At 37.5% G+C, this 14857-nt stretch overlaps 1 protein-coding gene across 3 annotated transcripts in view; it reads left to right on the top strand.

Moving 5' to 3' along the window:
* The window catches only part of TRAPPC9 (trafficking protein particle complex subunit 9), a 520195-nt gene that overhangs the window by 92409 nt on the left and 412929 nt on the right, over positions 1-14857 (top strand). For all 3 annotated transcript variants that reach the window (XM_075024013.1, XM_075024014.1, XM_075024012.1), the window contains one exon: positions 12206-12330. In XM_075024013.1, coding sequence (XP_074880114.1) covers positions 12206-12330 — 125 coding nt within the window. The remainder of the gene's footprint in view (positions 1-12205; positions 12331-14857) is intronic.

The raw sequence follows: 14857 nt of genomic DNA, 5'->3' as shown, positions 1-14857 counted from the left end.
AAACCCATCCAAGGATTATGATGCGCATGCGGAGATGGGTGGTTACTGATGTTAATGCGTTCTCAGAAAAGTCATGAATATGCTAATTATTTTACGAATATGTATTCATAAATTGCATATCAGTTGTGTAACTGACTTGATGGCGCACGCATATTAGGAGAAGCAATCCCCCGTGCGCCCAGATCTGGAATAAGTAATACCTACTGTCATCCTGACTATTGAGTTCTGATTTCAGCTTTTCACGGCATCAAGCTAGACATTACTGTCTTTAGTGCCGGTTCTGTTGATTTCGTTTTTGTAACTTCCAAATTTGCCCTGTCTCAAAGAAGCTTCGAAGGGATTCTGAAGCTGTAGTTGCCCAGCAGTTTTTCAGATAAAATAAGATACAAACAAAATACTCTATAGAAAAAGATAACAAACTTAATTCTCGGTATTGATATTGAACAGTTGTGCGATAGTGGATTCTGGCTTCTTTTTTTTACCTGTATCTAACTTTTATGTGACCACATGTGAACAAAATCTTGGAATGACCTTGTTATTTCTGCCTACAGCTTCTTTGAAAGGTTGTGTAACTGAAGCCTGGAAGCAATTCAACCTTTTCTTGTTCAGTGATAATAAAGGAGTAGGATCCATTAGTGTTTCTTTAGAACTTCAGTATCTTTGGGTGCTATGTACTGTGTGTACCTTGAAAGTATTATTAGAGATGCTAAGTACGTTGACATTTTTACTTGCTACTGTAATTTTTCTATATTGCTTTTAACTTTACAAATATTGTACTTTCTAAAGAAGCAGGTAAGATCCTGATGTGAAGAACAGTAAAGAGCTAGAAAAATCAATGGCAACTATGGCATGACTTTTAATCATATGGTAGCCATGGTACCTTTTTCTTTTGAAGACCAGATTTACAATGATGATCAAAATACTTTTGCCTTTTAAAAGTAATGCCCTTAGCGGGGCATCTGTTACTTTGATCTGTTTTCATTTGCTGCTGAAATTGTTTCCTTTTACTCTGTTTGTAATCAGGACATAGTACAGAAAGGATAAATTACTGATGTTTCTGATGATACACTTATCCAATTGGAAAGTAAACTAAGTTATCAATCAAAATTGCTGATCTAATTCTTGTGTGTTGATGGTATACTGTCTTGTAAAGAAAAATGTTAGATGTTCTTCTAGATTAAAGGAAGCAAAAACACATGAGTGGCTGTACAGGATCAGCTCAATGACCGTCTAGTCCAATATCCTGGCTGTGATAGTGGCTAAGAGCAGATGCACGAGGCAGAATATAGGGAGAATCATGAACATACATGCTACTTTCCTTTAGGCTTTTGGGCTCCCAACTGTTGTTAGCTTAGGAACTTCCAGAGCCTGATATGGTTTCTCTGTTTTTAAGCATTGTTAGTCATCCTCAGTGGGTTTCTCATTCATAAAATTCTTCACTCTCTTCATTAGGACTGTACAACATGCTGTGGCAAGAAGAATTGCAGCTAAATTACTTTTAGCAGCTTTGCACCTACTGGTGTCCTTCTGATATTACTTGGTTCTTGCATTGCAAGAAACAGATAACAGTACATCTTCTAAACATCGTACATACAGTCATGATTTTATACATTTCCTCTTGTTATTGTCACAGTGGTCTCTTTCACAGACAGAATGTGTTTAATGGGCTTCGTTGTCCCTCTTATGGAGACAGTTCCGTACATTGATCAGCCTTGTCCCTTTTGACCGCTTTCAGCTCTATACGTTTGAGGTAGGCTGTACGTGCTATTTGAAAGGTGATCTATGTATTTCTGTAGTGATCTAACAATTGTATTTTGGTTTATATTACTTTCCTTCTAATGACACAATAATGCCAATTTGTCATTTGCTTTTTTGACTGTTGCTGAAAATTGGGTTTGTAGATTCATGAATCTGTGAACCATAGCTCCAGGATCTTGCTCCTGAACAGTAACGGTATGCTGAGAGCCTCTTATTTCACATAGAAGTTTAGGGTTGTTTTTTCCCATTTATTTATGCTGAATTTCATTTGACATTTCATTGCCCAGTCATTAATTTTTGTAAGATCCTAGCTGTGATGTCAGGAACATGCCATTCTGTCTGTATTGTATAGGCTTCCACGCTGGGAATTGGGTTTATGCAAAAACAGCCTAATAACATTGCAGAAGAATGCACATCCCATCAAAGCATGTTGTTTAAGGTTCTTGTCACAATCTAGATTTCTTTAGTTTATTATCTTTGGAATTAATTACTTTGCAAACACTTTGAACAGCTGGACAGGTGTTCTAGAGACACTTCATTAATTAGGATTAAGATGACCAGGCTTATGTCTTGAAGCCAGTTGACCAAGATTCAGGGATTCCCTGTAGGAGATCTGTTTGCTGCAAATGCTAATGAAGTTTTGGGTCTCCTGTCCCTCAGCTGGGTGGTTCAGGGTTCCTTCTCCATATGCTCCTGGTTCTCTGGTCAGGAAAGTCAGTGTATTTAAGTTGATTCTAAGGTTGTTACACTCAGTAAGACAGGAGGAAGCACACTGTCTGCTTGGTACAGCCAGGCTTAAGGAGCTTAAGCAGTAAGGTCTCTGTCACCTGTTAAGGTGATGTAAAGCAGTCAATGGGATGCACACATTATGAGCATGATGAATTCTCCTTCCCAGTCATTATACTTTAATTTCTGAAATCCAGTATTTCCCTGACGCTAAATGGGAAAAGAACAATAGCTGCTCTTTCTGGATTGCATTATTCATGGTAATTTGTTAGTGGGAAGCAGTCTTTTAAAAAAGGTTCTGTTACATGGGGATAATGTTTTGCAAAGTTAATGAAATAATCTACAATGAGTACTTCATTATGTTCATTCATTCTGTGTATAGAGAACCTAAAGACAGGTGCAAGAATATTTAAATTCATAAACTCATCAAAGGAACTAATTAATTACGTGCAAAGAGAGAAGCAAACCTATGCCTTAAGTCTTTCCTTCCCTTCTCTGGGGGAGAAAAGGTTGCAGAGAAATAATAACATATTTCTAAAAGCAGTCATCTTGAATATTTTTTAATATTGGTATGAAAGACCATTGCATGTTTCATACTCACTTGGTTGCTTTTCTGCTTCAATGGCTAGATTTTATCTACCTAAAAATGTTCTTACACTTACATAGCATATAGACAATATATTTCTTTGTTAGAAAGATACCTGGTTTTGAATTTAAATGTAGTCTTGACAGGTCTTCTGAAAAACTAAGTAGCCTAGAGGACTCTATTAGGATAGTTGTATTACTGATGATGATGATGGAAGTCCTCTGAGATATTTCAGTATGTTTATTTACATGTTACTTGGTTGCCTTTATTACATTTAATCATTCAGAATATTTTTTGAGGGGGCTTCATTTCTACGAAGTTTTTTGTCTCCGCAGTTTGAAGATGTTAGTTTTCACTTTGCACTGTTAATCTGAGTAAATGAGTTTGTGGGGGTTTTTTTGGTTGGTTTTTTTTTTTTTTTTTTTTTTCCCCTTAACTTCAGATGCTTCTGTGTCCTCCATAAATTTAGCACCATGTTACTTCAAAAATATTCTTAATATTTTTGAGAACTTTTCTTACAGAGTTGTTCTTGAATTCCAGCTTTAGTGCTCACAGAAGATAAGGTGCCTTTTTCTCTTCCAACTGCCTTTTAATCTAGATAAATAATCTTGTCTTACAATTTGATTGATACAGGGTTTTTTTTTAACAGTTTATAAGTGCCATAGGACCTCAACCTGTATCAGTTGTACCAGCTGCTATACAAACATGTATTAAGAGGTATTTCAGGCCCCAAATCTTTAAAATGTAAATAGGTAGGACAGACATGAGGTAAATAGCAACAAATCTATTACTGGCACATACAGGCTAATTGACCTGCCATCCTTTTCCACTATTTCCTTGCTGAGGTACTTTATTTTAGCATCTAATGTACTATGTATAAATAATCTCTAGTCTTTGATTATGAATTTTTTCACACTTCATTTGCTCCCTTTCGTTGTATTCCCTGTATTCTAAATTTAACTTCCAATTCTATTGTAGTTAGTTCATCAACCTCAGGAAGGAATCCTTACTTATACTGCATTTGCTATTGTTACCATCCTCTTCAAGTGTAGTGGAGTCTCAGAGAAGTGCTTAGTGTGCTATGTGTTGTCTCTGCCCTGCTCCTGGGAGCCAGAGAGTTGATACATTCCTAGTAGCTTTGCCCGGAGTACTGCTACCTGTGGTCTCTTGTATAATAGTCTTAAGCATGTTTTTGAGAGAGTGAAGGAACTGCATCTTAATGCCCACCTGTAGTGTGAAGGGTGAAGTGGATTATATTGCCTGAAACTCTATCTACTCTTGTGTTATTCCCCTCTTTGTTGCTGCAGACAGCGAGTTTCCAGAATTCTGTCTGCTTTCAGCAGAATACAAGATCATTCTTTTTTCATAGGGAAAAAAAAAAAGGCATATTCTGGTTTGGCAAGCATACTCTTTCCTGTCTTGAGTTGTTTTTTTTCTCTTTTTTCCTGCATGCTGAAAGTACTTTAAAACTGTTACAGTATTCTTAGGAGAGGTTGCCTACCAAGAGAATTTTTGTTTTGAAATTTCTATCAGGCAATGGATTGATAAAATAAACAAATGGATTGAGGGGGCATTTAGTTTTCATATTTTATGCTCAAGTTGTGTACTTTCCAAAAACTCTGACATATCTCTTGGGTTATTAATTTGTACTGTTACTCATGTAGAGAAAGAAGTTATAGTGTTTTTATATTTTTTTAATATGTGGTGGTTAACCTTGACTAAGGGCCAAACAACCTCTCCCCGCTCCCCAGCTGCTTGCTTGCTCCCCATCTTAAACAGGACGGGGGGAGAAAATAGGTTGAGAAAGCTCATGGGCTAAGGTAAAGACAGGGAGATCACTTATCAGTTACTGTCACAGGAAAAACAGACTAGACTTGGGGAAATTAATTGCATTTACCTCCAATCAAAGTAGATTTGGCTAGTGAGAAACAAAACCAAAATTAAAACACCTTCCCCCCTGTTTTTCCCATTCCCACCTTCACCCCTTCCCTCCCGACTCGTGTCCCCCCGAGGGGCGGCGCAGGGGCTGGGGCCGGGGGTTGCGGTGGGTCCCCCCCAGCCCCTCTGGGCCGCTCCTCCCTCCTCCCACGTCTCCTGCTCCAGCACGGGCCCTTCCCCGGGCTGCAGTCCTTCAGGGACAACCTGCTCCCGCCCGGGCTCTCCACGGCCGCAGCTCCTGCAGGAAATATCCCCCTGCTGCGGCCCCTGTGGGGCCCTCCCCGGGCTGCAGGGGGGGTCTCTGCTCCAGCGGGGTCTCTCCAGGGCTGCAGGGGATGGATCCCTGCTGCGGGCCTGCACCGCCTCCTGCCCTCCTCCTCCTCCTCCTCCTCCTCCTCTGCCTGTGGCACCTTCGGCCCTTTCTGGAACCTGTTTTCCCCCATCTTGGCTGAGGGGTCAGCTGTGTCCTGCGGTGGGGCCGTTGGAGCCGGCTGGGACCGGCTGGAACCGGCTGTGTCCGGCACGGGGCAGCCCCGGCCTCTCCTCACACAGGCCGCCCTGCAGCCCCACTGACAGCACCTGGGCACAGACACCAAATATATAATACTAGGTATGTTTTATGTGTCTTTAGAAAACAGTAATAAGCAGGTTTGTACTGCTATTGGATTATAAGTATTTCTTCTGCAGAGAAGAAGCAGTTCAACTGAAAATCTTACGCTGTTTTGCATTTCATGTGACATCATATTGCCAGTTACCTGTAGGCTGCCTTGGAATACAAACAAACTTCTGTAGTGTCCTGGCTTCAGTGGTAAGGTTACTTATGGGTTTCCTTGCCACAGGGTTTGAGACCACTGTAGTTGTGATGCACTTGTTGAAAAGTATATATTTTTGTCACCTGGGTCAGGTCAGTGATTGTTGTACAGCACAGTGTTACAAGGGAGCTGTGGATTAGAATGGCACAGAAGCTGTCCCATGCCAGCTCTTTCTTCAGTGCTTAGTCATTGGGTTGTAAATCTACAGGTTTAACCCCCTTAGTAAACTTTCCCTCATTCAAATACAAAATTGTGTGGGATTTTTCTGTGCAGTGTGCTGTGAAAGTGGCTAATGAAATTAAATTGACAATTTACTTAACATTTGAGAGGAGAGAGGAAATGCCGGTAAGAGATTTTCCTCTGTTGTGACAGCAGTGACTGTGATGTTGGAAAGGCAAGCTGTGTTTTTGCAGTTACCATGGAAAAAGTGTTGGTCATATGCTGTTACCATGGAAATAATCAATGTGGATTCTAGAAATTAGGAAGATTTCTGGACAGAGTAGAAAGACAATTGTTCTTTTTATAGTGAAAGGCTGCTGAAGCTGTTTGACAGTATGGATTGATGAAAGAAAACTGTGGAGGATTTAGCATCTTCATATCTTTAAACTTCTTGAGAGAAAATAAAACATATGAAGTCTCAAAAAATATAAAGTAATTTAAAACTTCTGGTGAACTGCTTCATTGTCTAAATTTTTCAATTACCTATTTTCTTCTGCCATCATTAAGTTCTGTAGCCTACCAGAGCTTTTAACAGAATGTGTTTCCCCATTGTATTGCAGAGGAGCTGGACAATGTCTAACCAACTTTGCTGCCTGGTCAAAGAACAGGAAAAGCTAAATAATAAAAAAAAATTGCTTGCAGCAGAACATTAATTTTTTTTGTCCTCTCACAGAGAAGTTCCCTTCTACAGTCAAAGTTGCGAAGGTGTGAGTCCTTTGAAGTATAGCACAGTGCCTGGCACTAGGCTCTGTGTTATATGCCAAGTTTGAGAACCACAGACTTGAAACAGAAAGTTTGACCACTACAATGGTTACCTTAGACTTTCCTCTTAGCCTGAAGCAGAATTGGTGTTTCCTTTGCTATACCTCCTTTTGCAGGTACAATTTAGAGATTAAAAAATCCCCTCTTCCCCAAAGAAAATGTTTAAACTAACTTTTGTCTCCCCCCTGCCCCCGCCCTAAGAGAACGAAAATAGAATGGGTTTTTAAAAGAAAATTAAGTAAGGCATTAGTTGTATGTCCAAGATGTTGTTTTAAGTATTATCTATTCGTTTCTCAGAGAAAGGAAAACCTGTGCCTTATATAAGATGGAAAATCTGACTAATGCTGTGCAATTTTTAATGCTTGGTTCTTTTCAGTTTTTCTTTGCAATTTTATGCACCAGTCAGTGTCAACTTTTCTTCTAAATATAGAAATCAATTTGAAAACAATATTTTTCCTGAGGTAAAACTTCTTATTTTCATTAAAAAAGAGTAGATTTCAAAGCCTGTGATCGAATGTATTTATGATGAGTTTTGCTGGCAAGCTGTCTTTAACTTTTTAGTGTATTATTGCCTCAAAGCTTAGGCTAATAAGTATGTTTGCTTTAATATCAGTTGGCTTTTAAGAGATGGTAGGTGTTGGTCTAGGAGTGGTTTAATACCTTGTTATTTCTTGTGCAAGTTAGAACTAAAATACCTATTAGCACATACAAAATTATTTCGTGCTCTCATCTCCTTTTTCCCTGGTGTTCATGGGCTAGCTTATGCATGATTTAATGTAGTTACATTATAAGAGAAAAGGCTTTCTCAATTTTAGTTGAATACTAATAAAAACTACTAAGTTTAGCAGTTGTGTTTTCCAGTTTTCCCAGATAGTCATATAATAACTCATGATCGTCTTCCCATTTGTAGCTACCCTATTCAGTCTTACCCCTTCTGATTTTTTATCAGTTAGATGCTGCTGATCGATTTTTCTGAAGTGAACCCACATGGAACAAATATGTTTTAATATTTAATATTAATAAACACTCTTAATTTGAACGTTCATAGATATTAAAAGAAGAATTCTAACAATGAGGAAAACCAGGCCAGTGCTGCATACCGTTCAAAGTAGTACAACATGCCTTCGTGCTCTGATTACTCTCAGGGTTGTTGGGGTTTTTTTGATACTGGGTTTTTTTTTACTTGGTTGGTTTGGGGATTTGGTCGGTGTGGGTTGGTTTGTGGGTTTTTTTGGTGTTTTTGTTTTAATATATAAGTCATTAACTAGCTAACCTGGAAAAGAACAGCAATGAAGGTGAAAAAAGAAGGTGAATTGAGGTTTGGCGTAGGTGATCTTTAAAGGTCCCTTCCAACCCAAACCATTCTATGAAAATGCATGGATTATCATACAAGCTAATAATCAAAATACAAACCTTTGGGAGGTATAACTGTAACTACTGTTGCCTGAATTTGAGACATCATGATGCCATCTAAAAGATGGAACAGGTATTACATGATGTATTTCTCTTTGATAAGCCCATGTGAGTCACTTTAATGTCTGTCCCTTAAGAGTAACTTATTAAAAAATTTGCTACTGAACAGTCCAAAGCAGTGCTTGCACATGGATAAACACATTTATGCACAGTAAGTTTTGACTAATTTTTAGTAAAGCTACATTGCACAGGGAGGGTGTTCTCATTTGCCTCTCCTGCTCTCCCCCAGTAATACATAACAGGATATTCAATGCTTTCACAGTATGCTTGAGCAAAGATATAACATTGGAAAATACAGTGTTAGTCTTTCACTATTAAATTCTTGCAGACTGTCCATTGAGGCGTGCTTGATCTGTGCTGTCTATCTGAAGGTGGCCGGAAACTGTAATCTGACCGGCAAAGAGTAGTTCCATCAGATGGTTGGCAACCCTGATTAATTTAGGTAGACTGCAAGTTGTGTGGTTCTGAAGATTCATTAGGGGCTGTGTTGTATTTGGATCTTAGATCTAATGAAACTCTAAATGCTTGGTCTTAAATGTGTAGTATATAACGTCTGATTACACACAGCTTTTTTTCTATGCTTATACTGCCTGGTTATCTCAATATAATTCCTTATTTAGAATTGCTGGATTTAGTGACTAAAGGCTGTATCTACATTTAGATGATGCAGTAGGAATAGATTGGTAGGTAGAAGAACTCAGTGCTAAAGGTCTTGCATTACATTGTGGTGCAATTCAAGTATTCTACCTGATGCCAGACTTATTCTGGCCCTCTGGATAAAATATCCCCTCCACATGTGTGATACAAATTTGTCTGAAGGGCTGCTTGTTGGGATTGGAGTACAGTACTTGTACTCTGGGACCAAAGTCTTTAGTTTTGGTTTGTTTACTCCAAAAAGAATCTAGCTTGCATGCACTGAAATTGCTCTGCAAACCCGAGTAAGTGGGGATGATGATGATGACATTTGCTTCAAAATAGTGCACCAAAACATAAGGTGTGGCAAAGTCCATCCTAACTGTTGCACAGACTTATATCTAATGAACATTAAACATAAATGTGACAACTTTTGCTGTGAGTTGAAGGGGAAAAAAAGGTAATTTTTCATGCACTCCACATAAAAATGGATATATATTTGATTTAGCTACTAGTTCTTTTGCTTCTGTGTGAAGGTCACCAGAACCACCAAAATAATTTTCCTTTCCTTTAAATTTCCCTCCTTAAAATTCCTTTCCTTTAAAGCACTGAGATTTGTTTCTGCAAGTTCATTATTCCTTCCACTTCAGTGGTAGCATCTGATACCATCTTTCGAAGAGTAGTACCTTGGCCCTTGGGGAGCCAGTAGTACACTGTGGCAACTGCAAGAATGGCATCTTAGACATCTTCACTCAGCTTTCGGCAATCCTCTGCAGAAGTCAGTGGAAGCCTTGAGAATGTTGTAGTTTAATGCTGTCTGGCAACTATGCACCACACAGCTGCTCACTGACACCCCCCTTCCACCTTCTAGTGGGATGGGGGAAGAATTGCAAGGGTAAAAGTGAGAAAGAAACTCACGGGTTGAGATAAAACCAGTTTAATAATTAAAAAAAGAAATAATAATTAAAAAAAAGTAAGGAAAAGAAAAAATTGAGGAAAATAAACCCCAAGAAAGACAAGTGATGCAAATGAAAACAATTGCTCACCACCAACCGACCGATCCCAGCCTGTCCCCGAGCAGTGACCCCCCTGCCAGCCTCCCCCCAATGTTTATTGCTGAGCATGACATCATATGGTCTGGAATATCCCTTTGGTCAGTTGGGGTCAGCTGTCCTGGCTGTGTCCCTGTGGCGGAGGCTTGTGCAATCAAATTAAATGGGTGTTAAACTCAATGAAATTTATTCTTCAATCAAAATTGTTTAGATCTCTGACAACATCAGTAAACCACAGGTTCAGTGATATAAAGGGAAATTGATACTGCACAACTGACTTAAGAATTCTTAAGCTTTAGAAATGATGACCCAAAATGTGCATATCACTAACCTAAAAGATGAGCGCTCTTAACCTGCAGGAGTTCCCTTGGGTGGCGTCCCGACCCAAGGGCAGAGTCTCTGACTGCAGACCCGCTGCTCTGAGGAAGGCTGGCCTGGTCCCCTCCCAACTTCTTGTGCACCCCCAGCCTACTTGTTGGTTGAGAAGCAGAAAAGGCCTTGATTCTGTGTAAGTACTGCTCAGCAGTAACTAAAACATCAGTGTGTTATCAAGACTATTCTCAGCACAAATCCAAAACAAATCCAAACATAAGCTACTATGGAGAAATTTAACTCTATCCCAGCCAAAACCATTACAAATATACAGCATCAAGTTAGGCTTTGCCCATGTGAAGTACATCAGTGTATGTGAATACGTATTTTGCTGTAATCTGTAAAGGTTATTGACTTTTTAGGAGGTGGATGATGTTGATGACAGTTGGTGATGGAAATATTAATTTCCTGAGAAACAGTAATCTTTGTTTTCACTTTTTTTGTGCATATGAGATAATTGTAAATTAAAAACTGTTAAGTTTTTTTTTTTTTTTTGACGAGTAAGCCTCCTGAACCAGCATCTTCAAAACTGATGTTTATCATAGTGTGTCTTTAAGGCTGAACTAAGGTGCATTTTAAAACTCATTAGTTAGTGAAGGAAATTGGAAGTAAAGAAATATGGGGATATGCCCTTTGTTTTCTCATTTGGATACCTGTGAAGTAGGATTTTAATGAAGCAAAACCATTTCGTGCTCCATCTTGTTCTTCTGGTTTCTTCTTTTGAGGATTGTATCCTCAACAGGTCTAGATTCGAGGTCATCCATGGAATTAGAATGTGATATTAGCAAATATAATTTGATAGGAGCAATTTCCAAAAAGGAATATTGTTCGGTTTTTATGTAGTAATTTTGTGTTTCCCATATGTTTAGATATATGTGTCTGCTGCCATATATGAGCTTTTGCTTGTATTTAATTGGTGTTTGTGGATTGCAGTTGCTCTGCACAGCGTAAAGGAATGAAATCTTGCTCTTCTTTGGACTTTGGATGTAAATCTAAGTAATAACAAATTATGACTCTAGTTTTAATGTATGTTAAAGCTTCATTATTTTAATTTTCTTATTCCTCTGACTTTTTTTGATTCAACAGTAATTTTCACACGGTTTAATGGTTTGTGCTTACAATGTACCTTTGGTAGGTTGAGAAACCCAAATAGGCTGCAGTGCATTTATTTACCTTCAAGTTATACAAGCTTGTCAGCAATAAAAGATACTACTAAGTAGTCATATTGTCTTTTATTGCTATACTGTATGCCAGTACACGGACTGCTAGTAAATACCAAACTGAGGACATTCCTCTAAGGATATCCATTTCTGTTAAGCTTTTTGTTGACTATTACAATGTAAACCTTAGTTTCCATTATGCCCTTGTTATACATGAGAAATATTTTATATATTTTTACATCAGTAGGTGGTACAAAACATGACTTCTCTATTTTCTATTCTTTTCCACAGTATATACTTGAAAAAGGAATCCTCAGGCCTCATACTGAAAGTTAGTTTAAAGATATTAAGCAGTTGATAGGGTCACTATCATGGAAAAGCAGAACCTTTTATCTTTGTTCTTTTCTAATATTGTAAATATTAAAAGTAGTTTTGAATTACTAACTCTGACATCTCTGGTGTGATATTCCAAATGCAGTTACCTTCCTTTCCTGTGACCTTCACTGAATTTTAGGTGTATTCCCGTTTGGGTTTTTTTGGCTTCTAGAGAAAAATATAGAAAAATAATCTTTACCTTTTGTTTTGCCTTTTTGTGTAAAATGTTAGTATTTCTTTTTGCGTGCCTTCTCTCCCTCTGATAATACAGATACAGATTTGTTGGAATAAAATGTAACATTAGACAAGCAAAAGTAATTTTATTTATTCTGTTTCCAGATGGAATCAGTGTTAGTGGACTTCCGCTCTCCAGTCCTTTTCGGCAGGTTGTCAAGCCAAGAGTAGAGACTAAACCTATTAATCCACAAGAAAGCAGCAAAGTTGGTGACTTCAGTCACGTGAAGGTAAGTCATTGACATCAAAATAAGTAAAAGATGTCATTTTCATTGTACTGTGTTATGGTTTGTTGTGTGATTAAAAAGTAAAGGTTTCTTTTTCTCATAAATATTTCCTTTTTTTTTTTAAGAACAGCTTGATGATCTGTGTTTCGATTGTTATATTAGAACAACCAAGCAAAAAACGTGAAATAAGATCAGGCTAACAATAGAAATTGTAAAGAGTTTGTTATCAGTATGGTATATTCAAGGAACTGTCAGTTCTTCACCTCATGTTGCTTTCTTAAGCTATATACTCTGCAGGAAGGTGCTTCTCCATGAATTTTTTGTTTTCTTATATTAATGTGTATGGAACGATTTCTACCTTCTAAACATTTTGGTATCAAAGTCTTATCTTCACACATCCAATAGTAAGCCTTTCAGAGGTGTTCATATAAGTAATAAAACAGAATAGTTAAAAGAGCCAAAAGAAAAGTAAAGTAGCAGGATGAAAGACCAGTTGTGTAGGTAGAAGTTGCACTGAGAGAGTCTTTCCAGGAATAAGCTACTGTTTGTTTTTCTGTTGAAGATCTTACCTGTTGAAGATGTAAACTTCTTGTTTTGAGCAGTGAAATAAGAACATCTTCATACTGGCCAGATTTGTAGAGCATATAATTTAAGATGAAGATAACAAAGATTGTAAAAAATGTACTGTAGCCCTTCATTGGTCTCTTCCATAGCTTTGGTGAATGTTTTGCGTGCCTTGTAGTATTTGGTACTTTTCCTACACGGATCTGTGTTCTGCATTAGTTCATTCAGTCAGAATTTAGATTGAGTGTTTTACAATGCAATATTTGGCTTAGCATGTCTTTGAGAAGGAAAAATAGGCTTTGCTTTTCGCAGTAACTTTCTTTGCATGTGAATTTGCTTTCTTCCCAGTGAGTTTATTTACAATCCTATTTGATCAATAAACAGGTGAAGCTATTAATTTTTAAGTACGTTTGGACCATTAGCACTGCTAATTCGTCATCATTTGATTCTGTGGTACAAAAAGGATGATGACAGCATATGAAAGATGATAAAACATTAGTAAAGCTTTTCTTTGTATTTTATGACACAGCAAGGTGTTTCCCAATTGCTCATAAATATAAATCAGCATGATTGAGGAAAGAATTTGACTTTTAAGTGAGTAAAATGTCCAGCATTAATTTTTAAGTTTAGAACTTTGTGTAGAATGTCTGACCTATAGACACTTCTGACTTATGGAAGCAAGAGGAATGTTATTTCGAAATCAGACTAAAAATCCAGAAATGCAGAATTTCTTTGCACCAAATACATGAAAAAACCTTTTGGTGCACTTTTTGCTTGTCAGCCAGTTGTCCTGGCAACCAAGAAGTTGCAGGTTCTCAATGATCTATGTGATGGTATAACAAGGATGTTGGAGAGCTGTAAAGCAAGAACTTGGTTTTTGACAGTGTATAGTGAAACAGTCTGGTGAGAATGCACAAGCTTGATTCTCTTATTAGGTTTATGGAATAAATTTTGATTTAATTAATTGGTATTTTGTGATGGAAAGACCTTGCAGGTGATCAAAACTATGATCAATAGAGAATACACATTCCAATAGCATCAAGGGGTTCCTTGCTCAGTAAAATTGTCTGTGTATTGAGCCTGATTTGTATCACTGCTGTACAGCTCCCATAGCATGCCCCAGATTAACAATTTACTGTGTTAACATTTATTCTAAAACAGGCTTTATCACTAACCTTGCACTTTTGGTAATGTTTAGATGAGATGATTTATAGAGGGGGAAAAATAAAAACAGGGTGTTAAAGTAGCCAACAGGATAAAGCTCTGGAGGAAGTCTACAAAATTATATTTCTAATTACTTACATTATCAGAATGATAATAATGTATTTGCAGACAACATCCATCATAGGAAAAATATGTCTTATATTTTTCCAATATTTCTAAGACTAGTCTATTGTAGATGAGGAGAGAGAAAACCACAGTAAGGTATCACCATCTGTAGAGTGATTTACTGCCATGGCTCATTCCAGTTTAAAGAATGACCATTTCTATAACTTCCATTTCTTTTTACCATGTTAATATACTCATAAATAATAATCTTATCCCAGTTTGTCCTGATTAAACTACTATAAACCAATAATTTGATCTACCTGGATTAAAAATACTTATGAAGTTGAGATGTGTTTAGAGTATCTTAGAAGTATTTTTCAATTCACCAGACTATCCACATAATTAAGTCTCTATGTACGTGAACATAGATAGTTGGTACTGGGCAAATGACCAGAAGAAATTACCTATCATAGCTGAAGAGATTGCATTTGTCTATTTAGATGACTATATTACATCTGATTGATAGTCATTCTGCGATAAGGTATTATATCTAGCTTTTTCCCCTGCTGTCTACTTCTTCTGTTTAATACTGTCTGTTTATTTCTGTTTGTGACTTCTCTCTACATTGACAATGCTCTTTAGTAGATAGAAACGTGAGAACCACCCGTAGCTTAAAATAAGAGCTAGACAAATTCCA

This window comes from Buteo buteo, chromosome 3 (genome assembly GCF_964188355.1).
Source record: "Buteo buteo chromosome 3, bButBut1.hap1.1, whole genome shotgun sequence".
Classification (NCBI taxonomy): domain Eukaryota; kingdom Metazoa; phylum Chordata; class Aves; order Accipitriformes; family Accipitridae; genus Buteo; species Buteo buteo.
The sequence above is the reverse complement of the archived record's forward strand: the minus strand, read 5'-3'. Positions and strand labels throughout refer to the sequence as shown.